The 22,139-nt window shown below is 40.1% G+C and overlaps 1 protein-coding gene across 1 annotated transcript in view; it reads right to left on the bottom strand.

The window, feature by feature from the left end:
• The window catches only part of SLC6A19 (solute carrier family 6 member 19), a 47,696-nt gene extending 26,868 nt beyond the window's left edge, over positions 1-20,828 (bottom strand). Inside the window, exons 1-4 of the mRNA XM_067556302.1 lie at positions 20,565-20,828; positions 14,393-14,533; positions 6,607-6,744; positions 1,026-1,207 (exon numbers count right to left, since the gene is read on the bottom strand). Of these exons, the coding sequence (XP_067412403.1) occupies positions 1,026-1,207; positions 6,607-6,744; positions 14,393-14,533; positions 20,565-20,766 (663 nt within the window). The 5' untranslated portion in view covers positions 20,767-20,828. The remainder of the gene's footprint in view (positions 1-1,025; positions 1,208-6,606; positions 6,745-14,392; positions 14,534-20,564) is intronic.
• Between the last annotated feature and the right edge of the window lie 1,311 nt (positions 20,829-22,139).

Here is a 22,139-nt window from a genome sequence, read left to right as displayed (position 1 = left end):
ATTCTCCAGGTGCGCATTGAACTTCCCCAGTAAAATGACAGAGTCAGTAGGTGGCACTCTATCAAGCACCAACCCCACCATCTCCAAAAGGCCAAGCACTCTGAACTGCTGTTAGGCACATAAACACACACAGTGGTCAGGGTTTGATTGAAGCAACCCTCTCGTCTACCGGGACAAACTCCAACTGCGCAGCACCCTGCTGGGGACTTGTGAGTATTCCCACACCTGCCTAGGGCCTCTCATGCAGGTTCATCCCAGAGTAGGAAAGAGACCTCAGTCAAGAAGTTTGTTTCCAGAGCCCCTGCTATGTGTGGAGGTGAGGCCAACTCTATCTAGCTAGTATCTTTCCACCTCTTCCACCAGCTCTGGCTCTTTCCCCACCAATGAAGTGATGCTCCACGTCCCTAGAGCTGGTTTCCATTGTGGAAAGCCAGTCTGTTGTGGTCCATCCCTCCTGCTGCCATTATGGCATCGCACCCAGCCTTCGCCTTGCAGGTGGTGGACCCACAAAGCAGGTCTATGTCACCTTTTTCAGGCTGGGCCCGGCTAGGTTACATGGGTGGCCAGGCCACCAGACACTTGCCTAACACTGCCCCCTTTAGGTACTCATTTTTAAAAACCTTGGTTTTGGTATTTAGATAGTAAGTATTGAGGGAACTCAAATAAAGATGTACACACATGATTTGAGGAGAAAGGTCATAGCAAAAAGATCAATCTGTTGGATCTTTCATTAAAGATATCTGAAAGGTAAATAAGGTGCAGAATGAGAGAAAGGCCTGTTGAGATCATGAAGCTGGAGTCTGCTGAATCCACATATAAACTGAATCCCCATCCATCCTGCTCCCCTGTTCAAAAGATTGCTGAAAGATGACTTTTTTTTTAAATAGACATTGGTAATAGGATTACTTTTGCTTCTGAAATGTGTAGCTTTTGTTATATGACTAGTTTCATGTGTCCTCTTTTATAAACAAGGAATCACAATATAATTTGTAAATCTCACGCTCATATAAAACAAAATGTAGTACCTTTCCTGTTGTTTCAATGCCTCTGATTGTGCACACATACAGTACTCCCCAGGCACATGTTAAACACAGCAAAATCCACCACTGTATGGTGCCTGAATCATCAATGGAAGTGGAAATATTTAAAGTTTCTCTATACCAGAAATAATCTACAGGAGAACTCTTGGCACACTCTTCTTTGTAACCTGTAACCATAAAGAGATGGTCATTCAGTAAATTTATTATTGACGTGTAAAACAATTATACACCAATGGTCTAATTCTATCCTAAATTATACCATTATACCCCATTGAAATTTGGTTGGCAAGCCTCAGAACCTCTTAGAACTGGTTTCATGGGATACTGATAGATTCTTAAAGAAAGCCAGCCTAATGGGAACGCTCATGGAGATTTTGTTGTTTCACTGTGAAGTCTGTGAAGCTGAACAGAAGGAAGACTCTTGTACATGAGCTCCCTTTCCCTCTTACTGCCTCGCTATGAAGGGATTATGGTGGCTTGGAGAGAGAAAAAGAGGAGGGAACTTATGAACACAGGTACATTTTCTAATGTATGTATCTTGAATTTTTTTTTCCCAAATAAAGGCGATATATGCATGGGTGTTCTTCAGGGGGATCCTCCTTCTCTAACCTCAACTTAAAAAAAAATCTTTGGGCCTTCCATGGTTTTTATCTCGCAAGAGATAATTCCCTTCTGAAATGTCCTTGAAGCAAGAGTCTCTATTGCCATTAATTGTGCTCTTTCTTATCAATATTAAGGGCAAAATTCTAGAGTTGGAGCAATGTGCAGGTGATTCTACTGATTGTTGATCTCTCTGCATGAACAGGTAAGTTTGGCTTAACGTAAATGCATACATCTAGGAACAAAGAATGAAGGCAATAGTGATATGACAGGAGACTTTATCCTCTATCACTCTATCAGTGACACTGAAAAAGATTTCGGGGTCATGGTGGATAATCAGCTGAATGTTAGCTCCCAGTGCAACACTGTGGCCAGAAAGATGAATGCAATTCTTGTATGCATAAACAGGGGAATCTTGAGTAGGAGTAGAGAGGTTATTTTACCTTTGTATTTGGCACTGGTGCATCAGCTGCTAGAATATTGTGTCCAGTTCTGATGTCTACAATTCAAGAAGGATGTTGAGAAATTGGAGAAGGTTCAGGGAAGAGCCATGAGAATGATTAAAGGATTAGAAAACATGCCTTATAGTGATAGGCTGAAGGAACTCTAGATTCAGCTTAATAAAGAGGCTAAAGGGTTACTTGATTACAGTCTATAAGTATCTACTTGGGGAAAAAGTATTTAATAATGGAATCCTCAGTCTAGCAGGAGAAGTTGAAGCTAGACAAATTCACAATGGAAATGGCATAAGTTTTTAATGTTGAGAGGAATTAATCATTGAAACGATTTAGCAATGGTTGGCGGATTTTCCATCACTGACCATTTTAAAATCAAGACTAGATATTTTTCTAAAAGAGATGCTCTAGGAATTATTTTGGGGAAGTTCTATGGCCTGTTTTATACTAGACTTGATGATCACAATGGTCCTTCTGGCCTTGGAATCTATGAATCTATGAAATCCAAATCCTTCTGTCTTCAGTGTGAATTTGATTATAAAAATGCTTCCTGTCACAGGATAGCTGGTGCCACTACTCAATGTCAGGGAGCCCTGACTCTAGAGGAGAAGCAAAGCATTGTCCAAGATGTGCCAGGCTGATGGCCACAAGGCAACCAGGGTGGAAAAGCAGCTAGGCAACAGGCCAAGTTCCCTGGAACCGAAAGAGTGACAAAACCCTATGTATCCTGATGGAGGTGCCCTGAAAAGGGCAGCCGGTCATGATTAAAGTGATGGACATCAGGAAGTGACAGGAGATAAAAGCCATTATGGATAGACAGCACATACTAGAGCAAAAAGGCTTTGCTTAAGGATTTGAAGCGGCAGCTGCAACTGGAGTGAAAGCAAACAGACAAACTGAAGGAGCAACTGCAGGAGATCTGGGTCAACAGCAACATCCAGACACCAATCCCCACCAGGTCCAGCAACTGCTGTTGGAGGTGGAACTAAAATGGGAGATGGAGAAAGAAGAGAAGAGTCTACTAAAGGAGCAACTAGGGAGTCAGGAGACAGCAAAGCCACTCAAGACTTCTGGGCTTCAGGAACAGCTGGACAAGATCACCAGGAAACTGAAGCAGAATCATGAGAGTTTCATGCAGCTAAAGTTGGAGAAGAAAGCTCTTTACAATGATAGCAGAACCAAAATCAAGAAGCTTCAACAAAGGATGGATGACGAGTTGAAATCTCCGCAACTCCACAGCCAGAACTGCAACAGGATCTGCAGATGATTATGTTGTCTCTCTTTGGTGTGTGGGACCACCTGCAAGGCCAGCAGAATGAGCATGGGGTGACGCTGCAAGCCCTCTGGGACCAGATATGAATGTTGAAGACCCATGTGATTAATCTGCTAAGGGACCAGAACACAGTGCTTAGCCTAGAGCTGCAGCAATGGCAGAAAGAGGAGGTGCTTGTGAGGCAACAAGATGGCATCAACACCGAGCTGCAGGAATCCTTCTCAGTCAAGGGTCCCCTCCTTTAGCAAGTTAAGGAACTCAAAGGACTAAAAATGGTGGTCCAGGAGAGGGGAGGGCTGAATGAAGAGGGCAAAAACATGGACACTGAAATGGAAAACATAGTAACGGTTCACAAAGGGGTTTGCATCCCCACAGGGAGGGAGGCAACAGTTCAAGCATTCTGGAAGATGGTGCAAGGGGATGGATTCAACACCCAGTGAATGACTGATTATCAACAGTTGCCAATACAGAAGCTGTGTTGACTATGGAAGCTGCAGTGTTAGGGACAGTAGTATAAAATTTAGATTTGTATAAGTACTAAGGCCTGTGTATCTGCCTGAGACGGTATTCTGGGCCTGCTTTTGGGTCTGCCTGCCTGCCTAAAAGCAAAGGTCTTCAAGACACATCTGTAAACAAAAAGCAAAGACGTTGTGTGTTATTCTTGTCTACCCACAATCAGATGGGCTTTCTTTATTACTGTGAGAAGAGATAAGGGATGTGGTTAAAATGTTTTGAGGTGTAGAGAGGGTTTGATATATGAATGCACAAATGAAGGATAGCTCTGACTCCTCTTCAAGACAGATGCCAGAGCAAGGTCGAGGAGCAAGGGGAGTAAAGGGATATGTAAGAAAGAAACACTAAATGGCCATGAAAGTGACCATGGCCAAAACATAACCTCTCTCCCAACCCCTTCCATGGGGTACAAAAGAGGTGGTACCAAAGCCCCAAGACTCAAGACCCTCCAAAATGGAATATGACCATAAATTGGAAGGGACGGTACCGGGGGGGGGGGCACAAAGGGGGACACTACATTTATAATTAAGCCTACCAAAAAAAGGAAAGGAAGAGGGAGCTCTATAGATGTATAGCGCTATGGTTGGGGGGAAGTAAACTCTAGCGGCATATAGAGCTACGGTTATGGGAAAGGAAGCCCAATTGGTGTGACCGATTTTATGCTTGCTTGTTTAGCCTCAATAAACATCACATTGCTTACACTTTGGACTCTGGCCTGCTGCTTTCTGTCTGCAAACATGTCTGGGAACTGGGGAGAAAACTACTAACATCTAGTATGGGTAGTAGCCTCTACAGCTACCCAAGTAACCCAACCCCTTATGGACAAGGTTAGGAGACAACCCTAGAAGACAAGGTTGCTACAGACCACTGGGCAAGGTAGAAATCAAGGCACAACTCGGTGCTATAGGACCAAAATGCTGGTAGCCTTGAAGGAGCTAGAGGAAATACATGTCTCAAGAGACCGGACCTTGGCTGAAGCCATGAAACGAAAGCAAGAGATAGCCTGCTTGATGGTGAAAGCAGATGACAGGGAATGACAGCACATGCTGTTATAGAAGAGTCTGAAGGAGCTCCATAAAAAACCCTTCAACAGTCCCAGGGTATCAAGACCCAAGAAAGAGAATCAAACTCCTAGATGGTGAGAAGGCAGCCCTCAAGAGGGAATTGAGCCCCAGGAAATGTCAGACACAAGACAGATGGGTTTGAGGCACTGCCTCGGTGGCTAGAAGGGCAAAATATAAGACTGATTAAACCATAGGCAGAGAGTTCCCTGTGGAACAGCTGTTGAAACTTTCATTTATGTATTCATGTTTTCCTTTTTCTGTTAAATAAATGAGACCCTCAGAAGATGGTGCTCTTTAATACTAGAAAGTCCAGCTTGGACTTATATATACCCGGATGACAAGAAACTGAGGCAGGGGCTCAACCACAGCATCAAGCTTGATTGCAAAGGGATGTGCTAGGGTGACCTCCATGCCATTGTGTTTCCACCTCTGTACTACTTCATATATACACTGTCAATGTTCATCAGCAGTTAGTTTTTCTGTGTAGTGGGGCAATATTTAAGCATTTGTTGTTGGTTCAAGACAATCTGTTCTGAGTGCAACGCCCAGAATTGGATCTTTAGTAATTGTCTAACCTTCTTTAGTAATTGTCAAACCTAACATTCTGGCCTGGACTACCATAATATGCAGTCCTTTTATATTTGTGCCATCTAAATTGTGTCATTGGTGGTTACTATTCTCTGGCATAGTTCAGTTGAAAAGCTGTATCTAACATGTCTCACCTGATTGAGATGTATTCATATGTTACAAAATGTTACAGTCTTCTTTCATATTTTAGATAAATAATTTCCAGTCTGTTCTCTTCTCTGACACAGACTGGAATGTTCAAAGCGGCCTAAAGGTTTTAGATGGTCAAATCTCGTTTGAAAGCCTAGGCACCTTTGAAAATCTCAGACACAGCATTAACATTTTTTAAAAGAAAACTGTATCTATTTAACTTCAGACAGAAATCTGAAGTTTTAAAGGTGATGCTTAAATACTTTTCGTTTGTTTATACTGAGTGGGGCTCCTTATAACTGTAAAATTTGATTGTGCTACTGTGAAAAAAATGGGTACAGTCTATCTATGAATGATAGTCTATCATAGTCTATCATACTATGAAACAAACAAAAGCATTATTGAACTGTATCTTTTCTAACCTACCAAGTTTTTTTATGGTGCCAATAATCCTACATTGTCTTAATCCACAAAGTGCTCCTGAATGCTAATATTTGCACTGGATCTTGTACTTTTGCAAACACTGGGAAAACACACATATCAACTCTCTCCTAGTGGCTCCAGTTCTAAAGAGGTTACAATGTGTCAATTTTTCCATCTAAAGGCTGGAATAATTTCAGCAGAACACAGATTTCACTTAAAATGTGAAGGTATGTATTGAATACTTTTCTGCAAAACTGAAATATTAAAATATAAAAATGTTCCCTAATAAAGTTAGTGAGACAAGGTAGGTGAGGTAATACCTTTTATTGGATAAACTTCTCACCAACTGAACTTGGTCCAATAAAAGATACCTCTGGACCAACACAGCTACAACTGCACTGCATACAACCCTGATAAAGTTGGCATGGTAAGTTATTTTTATACAGAACATTTCTTATTGAATTAATTGCTAATGACAAAAAGTGTTTTACAAACAAAATATACTATTTCATAATCTGTACCAGTTCTGTTGTCATTCAGTGGGCAGTCACTCCAAGGCAATGGCTCTTGGAAAGAGTTGAAGAAATACCACATCACCCATGCAATAATGGTGTTATAGTATAAACCCACCAGGAAGGATACAAGCATTGCAGCTACACCTGAAGAAAGAGGAAAAAGATTATACTATGCAGTTTTGATTGTTGTTTTTAAAGGAATGTTAAAATATATCAACAAAAATATATATATAATATATAAATATATATAAACCTAAGCCACCAGACTGATCTCAGTCAACTATATGAATGCTGTGAAAATGGGTATCTTGACAATGTAAATGAACAGTTTTTTTTTAACACCAGAGTAAATTTAACTTTTAACAGATATAGATGAACACAACAATTCTAGACACAAAGTAACATATATTATACATAACCCCTCTTTATAAAGAACCAAAGAATATTAGGGAAGGGACCTCAGGAGGTCATGTAATCCAACCCCTTGCTCAAAGCAGGACCAACCCCAACTAAATCATCCCAGCCAGGGCTTTGTCAAGTCTCACCTTAAATACTCAGTGCTTCACCACCCTCCTGGGGAAAAAGCTTTTCCTAATATCCAACCCAGACCTCCCCCACTGCAACTTGAGACCATTGCTCCTAGTTCTATCATCTGCTGCCACTGAGAACAGCCTAGCTCCATCCTCCCTGGAACCCACTTTCAGGTAATTGAAGGCTGTTATTTAATCCCCCCTCATTCTTCTCTTCTGCAGACTAAACAAGCCCAGTTCTCTCAGCCTCTCCTCATAAGTCATGTGCTCCATCCCCCTAATCATTTTTGTTGCCCTCCACTGGACTCTCTCAAATTTGTCCACATCCTTCCTGAAGTGGAGGGCCTCAAACTGGATACAATACTCCCAATGTGGCCTCACCAATGCCGAATAGAGGGAAACAATCACTTCCCTTGATCTGCTGGCAATGCTCTTAATGCAGCTCAATATGCCATTAGCCTTCTTGGCAACAAGGGCACACTGTTGACTCATATCCAGCTTCTTTTCCACTGTAACCACCAGGTCCTTTTCTGCAGAACTGCTGCTTAGCCAGTTGGTCTCCAGTCTGTAGCAGTACATTGGATTCTTCCATCCTAAGTGCAGGACTCTGCACTTTTCCTTGTTAGACCTCATCAGATTTATTTTGGCCCAATCCTCCAATTTGTCTAGGTCACTCTGTATCCTATCCCTACCCTCTAGTGTATCTTTCACTCCCCCAGCTTAGTGTCATCTACAAACTTGCTGAGGGTGCAATCCACTCCATCTTCCAGATCATTACTTAAGATTTTGAACAAAACTGGCCCCAGGACCAACACCTGGGGCACTCTGCTTGTTACCAGGTGCCAACTAGACATTGAGTTGTTGAGCCTGATGCTCTAGCCAGTTTTCTATCCACCTTATAGTCCATTCATCAAACCCATATTTCTTTAACTTGCTGGCAAGAACACTGTGGTAGAATGTATCAAAAGCTTTGCTAAAGTCAAGATATATCATGTCCACTGCTTTCCCCTCATCCATGGAGCCAGTCATCTTATCATAGAGTGCAATCAGCTTGGTTAAGTATCTGGGGTGCAAAGACAAACCAGACATGACCATCGGGTGTACCAAGACAAACACTCAAAAGTTAGGAAATGTCAGAATTAAGGTTGCCTGTGCAAATTTAATTCAGCCCACTTGTGCATTTTGATACAGCCTTTAATTACATGATCCCATACTATTTTTTCCATAGGACTCTTGCCTCATTCAATGCACAGGATGGACAGTTTTCTGAGAATGAAGGAAGGTTGTGTGATAATATCTACTATCTGTAGGACCCCTACCTCATTTGCAGAAGTTGGAAGGAGTGTAGTGAATGAAGAAGAGAAATGCAGGAAAAGAAGTAAGGATCTTATGGTTAAAGCATTTGAACACCGCCCTGGAGAACTGGATTCTATCTCTGCCTCTGCTACAGAGGCACTGTAAATTTTCTATGTGCCCACTAGGAGATATCTGAGACTTGATTTGCAAGAGGGCTGCACAGTCACAACTGCGACTGTAGCCAGTGGGAGCTGTGCTTGGAATATATAGGAAGTGCTATCAAATGCTAATTACTCTGAAAAATCAGATCCTAAGTGACTAGCTTTAGGCACTCAAAAGTATTTTGACAATTTTAGCTTTCATCTCTAGGTACTTCATTTCCCTATTTATAAAAATCAGAATAATAACCCCTCATCTCACAGGAATGTTTTGAAGTTAAATTAAGTAATGCTTGTGAAGCACTTGGATACTATGATGATAGCACCATACAAAGCACATGAAGAAATAATTCTGTTTTCACAGCAGGGTTTGGGTGTTGTACGGTTAAAGAAAGCCTGGGGCCATATATTGAATAATGAAGGTAAAAATAAATATTGACCATAGCCTGAGTGAGGCAGGGGTCCTTTGAAAAAATAGGATATGATCATGTAATTAAAGATTGTATCATAGTGCATATACATGAGGAGGTGAATTAAGGTTGCCCAGGCAACTGTAAATTTGGCATTTCCTAACTTTTAAGTGCTTGACTTTATAATCTTAACATTCCTTTAACATAAATGTAGGGTTTTATTAATGTAATTTTCTAAAAAGCAAACAAAAACCAAATTCCATTATTTTTAATCATATTGATCCCACGTGGTAATCATCAGGTTTGGGACATATAGATGGACAGCACAGTCCTCTGCCACTCAATCTAATGGTGAACTTTTAACAGGAGTAGGCTGTTATCCTCTATGTGGTCCAGCCAATAGGGAAGCGGGGCGATGCTCATTTAGGTTTATAGTCAGTTACTAGACAGCAGAGGAATGTTGAGAGTTGGTTATCCCAGGTTCAGTTACATTCTCTAGAGGTGCATGTGCTGCAATGGTTATAAACTTCTGTCCCTTTCCCCAAGCCCCGCCCTATCTCTCCCCCACTATTATACCATTCCCAACATAGTCTATTTGCTTATGTCCCTATCTTCCCCTCTGCTCCTCAGCCACTCTGCACCTGAGTCCGAGAGCATATTTCTCTTCCTTCATGCTGCCTAGCATCAGCAGGGAGAACACTGAGATTACAGGAAAGAGTGAGTCTCCCTGATCTGAGTTCTGGTGGTTGATGCCACATTGGCCCTCGGTAGCTGAGAGGAGCAATTGCAGAGAAAATCCTCCTCAGTCCCTGCAGCCCTGGGATGAAACATGCTCAGTCCATCTGTGGGGATGGTACATGCACTGTCTGGTCAGCACTTAGGAGCAGTGAGAGGATGGCGCATGCTCAATGCAAACTGAATTTTCTCAGAAAAATGCTTTGTGTCTGTAGCAAACCTCTATTGAGCATGTGAAAAGTGCAATTTTCAGAGACTTGTACTGGCCAAATTTGTGCTAATTTTCATAAGGAAAAGATATATTTCTGACGCAGGACAGTACCATTACCACCAAACTTCAATACCCTGCCCAAAACATGAGGACACTAGGGCTTCTTAAAATAATTTCATTGTGATTTTTGAGGGCAAAATTACATCTTTTCCGGTACACTCATTCTCTGAGAAAACTGATCATTATAGCTGAAACTTTCCAAAAAAATTAAGTCTGAGGCAGACACCTGCCATGAAAGCTACCAACTCTACATGTAACAACAAATACCAGAAAATTGCAGCATTCTAAACATTGTATGTTACATTTTCAGAAAACACTTGTTTAACCATCTTTATCAGGAGTAGATTGTGATTCAGACTATATACCCATTCAGGGAAGTAACTCCACCTCACACTCCCACTTGGGCCATCTGGACCTTGATGAGTAGTAAGTAAAGTTACTTCCTTGTTTATTCTCTGCCCTAGAGAAGGTGGGCAGTGACGGGGGGGAGGGGCAATGTATGGAGAATGGTTGGAGCCTGGGTTCTTATCCCCACCTTGATGGAAAGGGTAGCTGAGCCAATGCAGGGTGGTGTAAAAATTTAATGCTGGTATGCAGGCTAACAATACTTTTAATACCGTCTCACACACCCCCTCTCCCTTCCCGGGAGCAAGGAGGAAGCAGAAGTATGACTCCCAGGTATGTTTCTGAGTCATAGTACTTCTTCAAGCTACTCCTGGGGTAAGGCAGTTTATTCATCACCACCACTTGCTCAGGCCTATATGTTAGCTAGCTCTACATGTTGAAAAGATAGGGCCAAATTCTGATAATCTTACATTGACTAATCCCTTACTCCACAAGTGGGTTCACTGATTTCAAACTACAATAAGGGAACCAGAATTTGATTTGTAGTGGTCTATTTGGCTTTAAGCAAAAAATATGAATTTTTAAAATAAAATGATACATTTTAATAGGATTTGAACTAAGTACTTTTTATATAAAACAAACATTTTAGTATCTAAATTAAACTGGAATGTCAAGATCCAGCATTTAACACATGCTGGGCATATGCAGCTTTAAAATAAATTCTTCTCTTGATGTGCATGCAACTCCCATTAGCAGAAATGTATCTCTGTGATAGTTTAGAAGGAAAATTTTGTACTCAGCTGTACTTTTTTTTTTTAAATTGAAGATATTCTATTTAACTGACTTTAGTGATTGTGATGTGTCCCATATTGACAGCAATTTAGGTCCTATATTTTTATTGCACTGTTTAAAGGAGTCAACCCAGGATGTCTCTTGCAGGAAGTTTATCAAGATATATCTGTTGAAAGCAGATTGCTTTCCTTTTCATTAGTTCCAATGAACAAAAAAATGTTGAAATCATAGACCCAGCACCTATAATGACTTCTTGTTTTAAATTTTTGACCAGCTAAGGAGTTTGTACTACTATGGTGTAAACTTGGATTTCAATGAAAGTTTTTTTCTGTGTCATTGGGGCAAATGTGGGACAGCTGTGGCACTGAGATAACTGGGACTGATGTTTGTGTTGATATGACTGCTGGTTATTGAAATTATCATTGATTATGAAATGTACAGAATAATGAAAATATGCCCTTGTAAGCAGGATTTGGAAAATATTCAGTGCAGCTCTTTACCCCTTCCACAATTCTGCCTCTTTACCACTGCCACTGGGGGGCTATGATTTTAAAGAGGGAGTCTCCTCGGCCACCTGGCCCCTGAAGCTGGACCAGAAGTTGGCACCACTATCACAATCATTCCCATGCGTGCTCTCTTACCATGGAAACTCTGCCTTTTACTCAGCTGCATCCTTTCAATGCTCACTATTAAGTTGCTGAGAGGGTGGTCTCTTTGTTGCCATATGCAGGGAATATGGAGGCTCAAGGAAGTGGGTGAAAGAGGAGAAGATGGCAAGGTCGTGAGGGCTTGGGTTCTTTGATCCCTGAGGTGATTGACAAGGCTACAAAAATAAAAAATTTGTAAGAAGAGGGTGTAAGCCAGGAATGAGATGTTTAATCTTAGCAGTGGGTGAAACCAACAGAACTATTTCTCAGGCAGTTGTCATGAGACAAGGATCATGATGATTTACACTCAGACTTGAGGGAACAAAAGCATCATCACCTTTGCTAGAGTTTTAGCCATTGATACTTTTTGAGGTACTGGAAGCAGTGAGAGAACTTTGTACTACAACCTATGCTTTGGACTTGTGCCCTTCCGAGATGCTGAAGGTCATGGGAAATACTGGGTCATTTCCTGGTGGAGACTAAAGAGAGCAGCTTGCCTATTGCTTTGAAGGAGCATTAGTGCAGCCTCCATTCAAGAGGTCAGCACTTGTTGATGACAATCAGTCCAACTATAATCTGGTATCCTGTCTTCCATTTTTGAGTAAGATTGTGGATAAGGCTATAGTGAGATAGTTCCTCACAGTATCTGGGTGCCCTGGATCTCCTTGCTCCTTGATAATTAGGGTATACACCAGGTTGTGGCACAGAGACTATATGGCTCAGGCTGGTCAGTGAGTTTCTTCTAGTGATGGATGAAAATCAGATGACCATGTTCATATTATTAGATCTCTCCACTGCCTTCCATACCATTGATCATGGGGTTCAATTGTCTACAAACTGTTTCAAAAGTGGATGGGACTGCTCTTCAGTGGCGTCATTCTTTTCTTCAGAGATCTCACTGGGTAGTTGTGGGCAATTGTTCTTCTTCCTGAAGACCTCTCAAATGTGGGCTGCCACAGGATGCTCCTCTGTCACCCCTCCTGTTCAATGTGTATACAAGGCTGCTAGTAGGGGTAGTAAAGAGGCATGAGATCCAGTGTTTTCATTATGCTGAGCACATCCAGTTGTATGTCTCTATCTCATTCAACTCACAAGAAGCCAATCAGTGCCTAAGACAGCATCTAGCTGAGCTTGGGGTATGGATGAGACCGAGCTGTCTGAAGCTCAGATAAAACTGAGATGAAGAGGAGGTTTGGGAGAAGCAACTAGAAGAGATGGGAGAGGTAATATCAGACCCTCTGACCTTTAGTTATCAGGGTTCACAACTGAAAGGTAATTTTGGACCCCCCAGCTGCTGTTAGATGATTACGTTACAGGAGTAACCAGGTCAGCTTTTTACCATCTGCATCTGGCCAGAAGATTGCCACCTTTCCTTTCAGATGCAGGCTGTGCCACTGTTATGAGCTCCTTGGTCACCTCAAGACTAGACCATAGCAATGAGCTCTACATGGGGTTACACCTTAAAACTGTTTGGAGATTGAAGCTGGTGCAAAATGCTACAGCTCACTAAGAAGAGCATATAATTGGGAATGCAACACAACAGTGCTCCAGGATCTATGTTGGCTTCCCATTGGTTTCTGATGGAGTCTAAGTTGTTGGCCATAACCTATAAAACTCTAAATGAGCTGAGACATGCCTCGCTGAGAGACTGTCTATCTTCCCATGCCACACTGCCACAGGTCAATAGTGATGCGTGAACTGTTTCCCCTGATTATTAAAGAAAGGAGGCTAGCATCATGGCATTGTTTGTGAGTGGCCCTGGGACTCTAGAACTTGCCGCTCCCCCTTTTTGGTTGATCCAACTTAACCCAAATTGGGTGATATTTTTCCAGGCACACAGCAAAAGCCTTTTATTGCATAGGGATTTTGAAGAAGGTTAAGGGTATGTTTCCAGAGACAATGGAGAGAATTTTTTGCAGCTCATTTACTGGCTGGGTGAGCTGAATTAATTTGTTTCTTTTTTAATTGAAAGGAGAGGTTGTTTATTGTTTTTAATGCTCCTGCATGTAATATACTCTTATGTAAAAATATTGTCAGGATTGCTCTTGTACTGGCATCTTTGAATTTGGACTTCAATCTCCCTGGCTGTCAATCTGGTGCTTTTCACATGTAATAAGAAAGAGAAAATTTTATATACCTATTAATGTATACAATGTTGTATACCAATCACTACTTATGATTGAAAGACATGGAGACTGAAGTCTTCTATCTATCCACACAATAACTACAGCACAGGCTGTTGGCACACTTAAAAACATTAATTCTAATTCTAGAGATAAACTTTTCCAGCCATATTCCCCATTTTCAGAGATATTCCCTATCCTCTGTGATCTCTCTAAAACCAGAGTGCAGTTTTTAAGTGTGCCTGCTATTCCTGTGCTCTGGGACTGGGACAGCAAATAGTTATAAGACGGTAACAGTTTGTGATCACTACTATCCTTGGCTTCTTTCAGGTGACCAATGTAGAAGTAAGTCTCTGAACTCATAACTGATCCCCTGAGCCATTCACTCTGCTCCAAAGTAAAACAATAAAACCTCAATGGCAAAATTAATAATGTAGGTTTTTGTGCATTCTGTTTTTTTTAGTTGTAATCTTTCTGAGACTTACCTACTCCCTTCAGGGTAGGATGGATAGAACTCCAGACACCCACACTGCCTTTTCTCAGTCTTTGACCAATGGCAAACTCAAGATGAAGCAGTGGGACACCTTCCAGGACAAGCAAAATGAGGAAAGGGATCATAAAGGCTCCTGAAATTAAAATAAAGAAAAATATTTCATATACGTGAAATAATATGATGAAGCAGCTACTTCAGTTTTACACAGGAATGACTGTGCTATATAGAAATTATAGCATAAGGAAAACAAGACGTAAAGGTATTTGTAGAGGACACTTTTCTCTGAACAGTGTTTTTGACTAATTTTATTTTTGATGATAACTGGTACCATGAGACTAACCAACCTGGCCTGGCAACCAGTCCTGTCCACCATCACCAGTCAACATCATCTTGCAGAATCTGCTCCTTAATGTGCAAGACATGCCATATCTACCCTAGTTTAAAGATGTGTTTAATCCACTGATCCACTCTTTTAACTCAAGGCAACCCTGTAGGACATTTCCTCTAAAGAAATTCGATGTCACCTCCATTGGCAAGAATAAGCATCAAAAATAGCCATTGCCTATCTTGTGTCCAATATCCAGTCTCCTGGTGTTGACCTTGCATGCCATCTGTAGGTAAAACTCAATCACTTCAGATGTAGAGTGATCAGATGTGCTGCAAATGACTATAAGTGGGGACTTCGTGACACTCCCCTTTGCCGCTGTGGTCAGCTAGAAGATGTAGGCTACATACTTGCAGGCTGCACCCATTGGCAAGGGCTGCCTGGTTCCCTCACGGACTTGCACAGTGTCCTTCCCTCAGCTATCCTGTTACATATTATGTAGATTCTAGATAAAAATATATAAATGTATAAAGGGGCTTAAAGGGTAACAAGAAGGGTTTCTACAGGTATGTTAGTAACAAGTAATGTAAAATAGAAAACATTGTATTGCCTTCACTTTATTTCCAATAAACAACATATGTAAAATTTAGTCTAAAATATTTTTATACACAGTAATTTTTCAGAATGTTTGCTTGAACTGTGGTTGAGTTCTACTAGTTCCAGCTGAGGAACTGCAGTGTATTGACTGTTGACATGGTATCATCTCTGACAAAGACCACAGTCAATCTGATAACAGTGGCGCAACAATCAACAAGTTCTATATCACAGAGTAGCAAGGTTTGCTGTATATAATGGTAATTATATACTGAGGACATTTTACTAGGGCTGACAGGTTAAACATTACATCCTGTTTTTCAGTTTTCTGTCACAGATGAAACACAAATGTTTAACAGTCAATTAAATGGCATATTTCTCAATAAAGATTAACCATAAACAACATCTAATGTCAGAAATATCTAACAAATGAAAGAAAATTTCATTCTAATTATGGTAGCTGAACTTCCAGTGTAAATTTCCTAATCATTACACTGTGCTCATATTGACATTGTGTATATTTGGTAGTCACTTATTTTAGAATTTTTGTTTTTTTAAAAGGATACAACATGTTAAACAACATCATTCCACTGTGCCACAGTAAATATTCCACTTTCAAAAGAGAAACTACAAACAAGGCCAATGAAAAAGAAATTTCTGTTTTGATGTTTGGCCCTTAGGGAAGAGAAACCCTCAAACAAGTTGAAATTTAAGTTTTATCCCATTCAAATAGCTGAAAAATAAAAAGTTCTCCGGCAGCCTCAAATATTATTTCAAGTTAATATAATGAGTTTAGCGTTTAAGAGTCCCTCAATCCAAAAATCATACTCTGCTCCATTCCATTCCCTTTATACTGCTCAAGTAGCACAAAACAAAGACTGACAACACTCCTAGCTGAGCATAGCCCTAGTCTGAGAGAGTCCCTTACCAGCATGAAGCAGGCATAGTTGCCATCTACACTTCCCTCTCTGTATCCCCTAATGTAGGGGACATGTTGAGGGTGAAGAGGGGTACGTAGAGGCAGCATCCAGAGAGCAGTATGTTCTGGCATCATCTAGCTGCTGTATGGTCCCATAGGGTACACAGATAATAGGTGCATATTAGAACAGCCTAGGTGGTGCTCTGAATGGGACAGAGCATCAGGGAACCATAACTGGCTCACTGACAGAGCCTCTGCTGGTCTAGCAGAAGCTGAATGCAGCAAAAACCTGGCCCCACATTTTTTTAACCATGTGTAACTCAGAGTTGAATGGAATAATTATAATTTATTGATAGGGTTTTACGTGCTCAGCATTGGCCTAGCTCTGTTCAGATTGAAATCAATGGTAAATCTTGGCTTATGAAAATCCCACTTTATATGCATAATTATATAAACAAAAAAAAAGTTAAGATATTAAAGTTGTAAAGTCAAGCTCTCAAAAGTTAGAAAATGTTAAATAATGAAGGTTACATGTGCAACATTGATTCTGCCTCTTTGTGTGTATGAATTACGATACCATCTTTAATAACATGATCACACATGATATTTTTTCATGGGATTCCTGACTCATTTAGTGCACTGGATGGACTGCATGGTTAGCTATTCATTTTTTTTTAAACTCATCATTCAATGTGTTGCCTTTATTATCATACCCTGACCAAATTCTGCACTGAATACAGAATTATTCATTTTTCTCATGTTTTTATGGTACCTCACTGCTTTACAAACATTATAAGAACATAAGAACAGCCGTACTGGATCAGACCAATGATCCATCTAGTCTAGTATCCTGTCTTCCGACAGTGGCCAGTGCCAAATACGTCAGAGGGAATGAACAGAACAAGGCAATTCTGAGTGATCCATCCTCTGTCATCCACTCACAGCTTCTGGCAGGTGGAGGTTTAGGGACACCCAAAGCACAGGGTTGTCACTGACCATCTTAGCTGATAGATATTGATGGACTTCTCCTCCATCAAATTATCTAATTATTTTTTGAACCCAGTTATACTTTTGGCCATCACATATAAAATATGTGATCTCCTGGCCATGAGTTCCACAGGTTGACTGTGTGTTGGGTGAAGAAGTACTTCCTTTCTTTGTTTTAAACCTGCTGCCTATTAATTTCATCAGGTGACCCCCTGGTTTTTGTGTAATGTGAAGGGGTAAATCACAGTTCCTTAATCACTTTTTCCACATCATTCATAATTTTATAGACCTTTGTCTACCCTTAGTCGTCTTTTTTTAAGATGAACAGTTTTCTTAATCTTGCCTTGTATGTAACCTGTTCCATACCCCTAATCATTTTTATAGTCCTTCTATGTACCTTTTCAAATTCTAATATATCTTTTTTGTGATGGGGTAACCAGAACGGCATGTAGTATTCAAGGTGTATGTGTACCAAGGATTTATATACTGACAATATCTTTTCTGTTTTATTATCTATCCCTTTCCTAATGGTTCTTAACATTCTGTTAGATTTTTTGACTGCCACTGAACATTGAGCAGATGTTTTCAGAGAACTATCCATGTTGACTCTACAATCTCTTTCTTGAGTGGTAACAGCTAGCTAACAAACAAACTCACCCAAGGATCACAAACTCTTTCCTTTACCTGGAGAACTCCTTTGCAAAGCTCCCCTGTTTGTCGCTCCTGTAGAGCTGACTTTTTAAACCCCTATTTTCCCTGAGTCAGCCTCGCCCTCTTGTCAAGAGATCGTAAAATTATGGGCTTAATGCAGGAATTACTGGGTAAAATTCTATGGCCTAATTTTTGCTCTGCTGCTCTTTCAATTTCTTATTTATAGAGTGCCGATCACCATAGTCGGTGAGGCCTATTGTCTATCCCAGCAAATTACTAATTTGTCCTGACTGGCACTCTTGAGCTGGCCTCTCTAGTGCCATTTTCAATGTGGCAAATAGTCCCTCCCCTATCATTTCAGTCTAACACAGACTGGGCTTCATATCTCAGGCACAATGCAATCCATCCAAATTGTTCTAAGGTTGAATTTGGATAGATATGTAGACAGCATTGAGGATATATCTATGCTGAACTTCCTCAAAATGGCACTCATTACTCACAATGCCAAAAGGAGCCCTTCTGTGGCCCTAGACGCCTAGCAAAAGATGGATTGAAAATACCTATGTACACAGAATGGAAAGCTCCAGAGAAAAGGATTTGAACTCACAGCCTTAGTATGCAACAAACAGTATTAACTCTGCTAAGCCACTGCATTTTGAAGAGAGTAATGCTCATCAAGCAGTTGCTGAGGAAGTGATAGCTCTAACAGATGGAAGCTAAAGCTTTTAGTGTACAATATTTTTAAAAATATTTCTAGATTAGTTCTTGGTAGCATTCAATAGCTAATGTCAGGGGTAGTCCATGCTATAAATGTTACGAAGACCAGAGCCTTAGATTTCTATACCTTTGCATCTAAAATGTTACAAGCAGCTCATTTTAGAGAGGGAGATCCCTCTCTCAGGAATCCCTTAACCAACTGATCCCACATTTGCACCACAAAATCTATCCTAGCCCTGTTGTGGCATACCAAATTGGAAGACAATCTTCATATACACATGGGTTTTAGAACAATTTGAATATTAAATTCAAACTCTTTATGGGTTGGGGGAGACGTTATCTAAAGAATTCCTGAACCAAATGACTACAAACATGAACCACTTACTCTGGCCTGACCCTGATGAGGCATAACAATTTTCAAAACATCTCAGTGTGCATGATAATATTAGACTACTTTGAAATACTGACTCTTAAACCAGAAACTTTGTTTTTGGAGCAAAATTTCCAAAAGGAGCCCATTTACACAGCCCATTCCAAAAGGAGCCCATTTACACATCCCTCTGGAGCAGAATACAGGAAGAGAATAGTTAACATACATTCTCGGAAAGCTACTAAGGGAAGGACTCAAACTTTTATTACATGGGTGTGATGCAAGTTTATTGGCCACAGTAGGTCACCTTGAATCACCCAGTAATTCTGACAGAATGCTTTCTGCAAACACTCTGGCTTGCTACAGGATCTGAGTCTGGACACACATGCACAAATGACTCTCCGACACTGTGGCAAGGCATGATCCACACTGCAGATCCAACCTTTTCCCTGAAAAACTTTAAAAAGATTTCTTCCCTAGAGGGGCTGTGGGTGCCAGCTACTAACTGGAATCAAACCCAACCAGGTATATTGGTGTGGGGAAGATCACAGCCATAGTTAAAACCCCAGATTTGTGCAAAAAAGAGATAGTTGTAAAAAATTGATGTTGTGATATTTTCAGGGGGCTGTTTCTCAGGAATCTCTTGTTCAAATAACCTCACATTTGGACCACTATCCTGAAACCAATGAAGTACAGTAAATTACAAGGCAATCTGAGTTTGCATGTGGATTTTGGAGCACTTAGAAATATCGGCTGTTAAATAATAAACTATTCTCAAATTTAACTCTAAAGGTGCTACCACCGCACTTTCATCATTTGTATTTATCCTGTATTTATTCTGACATCAGAGATATGCCACGTATCAGTCCAAAGCTAATGAAGACCCCTGGAGACGTGTTTTATACTGGTAACAGTAGCTTTCCCTAGGCATCTCTCAGAATCATGTCCTTGAAGTGCAGTTTGTTGGATCAGTTTTTGTGTTAAAAATACATATGATGTATGAAAAATATATTTAATATCTGTAAAAAGTTATGTGAAATTAAACTAAATATGTTTATAGTATTTTAATCTGTCTGAAAATTTCCCTTTTCTAGATAACCTCTTATCTTAAGAGACTGCCTCAAAATATCTGAGTACATATTGTCATGACTTTTTTTTTTAAAACCACCTCCATCAAGCAAATTATTTTTGTCTGTCTCTTGAGTGTTTGCTTAATACAGATTATTGTGTATTATATGTGCAATATATGTATTAAGAAATTGCATTTATGTTATTTCTAATATGCCATATATTTTAATATGAAAAACAGAATATTTTGTACTGTTACCTATAAGCAATATATCTGATCAAGTGTGGGGTCCAAAAGACAAAATATTTTTCTTGCTATTACCAATATACCCAAAACAGATATACTTAGAAAGCAACTGGAAATGGTCATTTCACAAGATATCTCCTGGAAATGAACACAGGAATTTTTTTAGGAACTGACAATGTTACTGCAATATGGAATGTAATATTCAGTGTACACAAACTTCACCAGATGAGAACAGAAGCTGATTTCTATTCCCTTTGTTCCCCCCAAGAAATTATTAAAAACATACCTCCTCCATGGCTCTGGCAGAGATAAGGAAATCGCCATACATTTCCTAATCCCACACAAAATCCTATACAGGTTAGCATGTACTGAGCCTTGTTATCCCATTTTGGTCTTGCATCTGCCTCTTCTTTCTCAATGATTTCAAGCTCTGCGTGGGAAGGTATCCTATTGTCCAAGCCCGGGTTGGGCAGCTGAAACTTCACCATGATGTATCTCTTTTGGCTGAAATTACTGCTCCAGAAAACATTTAAGGGAACAAGTAGCTAGTTATAGGTCTGGACAAAATGGGAGCGTTTAATGCTGGCTTCAGCTATATATATAGTGAACCTTTGGCACTAAACTTGAAAGTGCAGACTTGAGACAAAAAGAAGCGTCAGCGAATCATTTGATTAACCAAGTCAGCTCTGATACTTATTAATGCCTTATCTGCCAAGTCTCCACTGAATGCTTTGTTCTGTTAGTATAAAACATCATTACCAGTTAGCGCCATTCAAGGGGTAATTTACCCTAAAAATCCTAATCACCTAAAAGATTGTGAAATACTCCTTGCCACTCCTTCTATGTAAACTCAGTTGTAATACACATTTAGCACTATCAGATATAGAGTAAAATGATTCCAGCAGATTCAGAGCTAATAAGCAGGTTCCAGACTTCTTCCAGAAAAATGAATTTTATGAAAGTCTGTATCATGCATAAGTTCCCATAGCACATTTAAAAAACATTATCTTTACCACTAAATCCAGTAAGGTGGATTTTTTACTGATACATTTATCTCTTACTTGGCTGGATAATATCACTGAACAATGTGACCAGATAGAAGGGAGAGGCACATTGATTTTAAAACCCATAGGTTTCAGGTTCATAAGTGTGTACATCTAATTGTCACACTATAAAGTCTCAAAAAAGGAGATGCCTTTTTATTAATAGGCTTAAAGTCATAACAATTTCTTAGCCTTATTTATGATTTTATGATACATTATTAAACATTAAAAAAGAAATACTTGCCAATAAGTACGACAGTTACCATAATTTTTTCTTATTCTCTGTATGAGTGAAACTGGTATCCCAGTTGCTATTACTGTGGGTAACTGTTATCAACTGTTTCTAATGACAAACACTATTGTATACTAATATAAAGCTAAAACACTGTACATTAAGTAAAATATGCATTTTATCTTGTGCTAAAGTCCACAGAACCATTATGATAGCTTTTCAGGTTATCAGTCAAGTGTGAGAAGAAAGCAATGTGGCCCAGCCCCTAATAACGCAGCTAGTTTTCTTTCTGCATCCTTAGTTGCAAGAAGCCAGTCCCAGAACTACTGTTGCAGAGCAAAACCAGATAAAAGAAAAAACCTGAATTTCCACTTTGTTCTCTAAGTTGGTGGTAGCTAAATTATTAGACAACACCTTTCCAGAGCCAGTGCATTTCCCCCAATTTCTGACTTCCCTGCTCACCGTTGTGGAATGCTGCATGAGAAAGACCAAGACAGAGGTCTACACCAACTCCTCTCCACCCCTAAAAGTATAAGGACAAAGATTTTTGTGTCTGTGGATCTTTCAAGACAAAGTTTGTCTTGCC

The sequence above is a fragment of the Emydura macquarii genome, unplaced genomic scaffold (genome assembly GCF_026122565.2).
Source record: "Emydura macquarii macquarii isolate MOO-44397 ecotype Brisbane River unplaced genomic scaffold, CSIRO-AGI_Emac_v2 contig_1704, whole genome shotgun sequence".
In the NCBI taxonomy this organism is placed as follows: Eukaryota; Metazoa; Chordata; order Testudines; family Chelidae; genus Emydura; species Emydura macquarii.
This window is presented reverse-complemented; position numbering and strand designations above follow the sequence as displayed.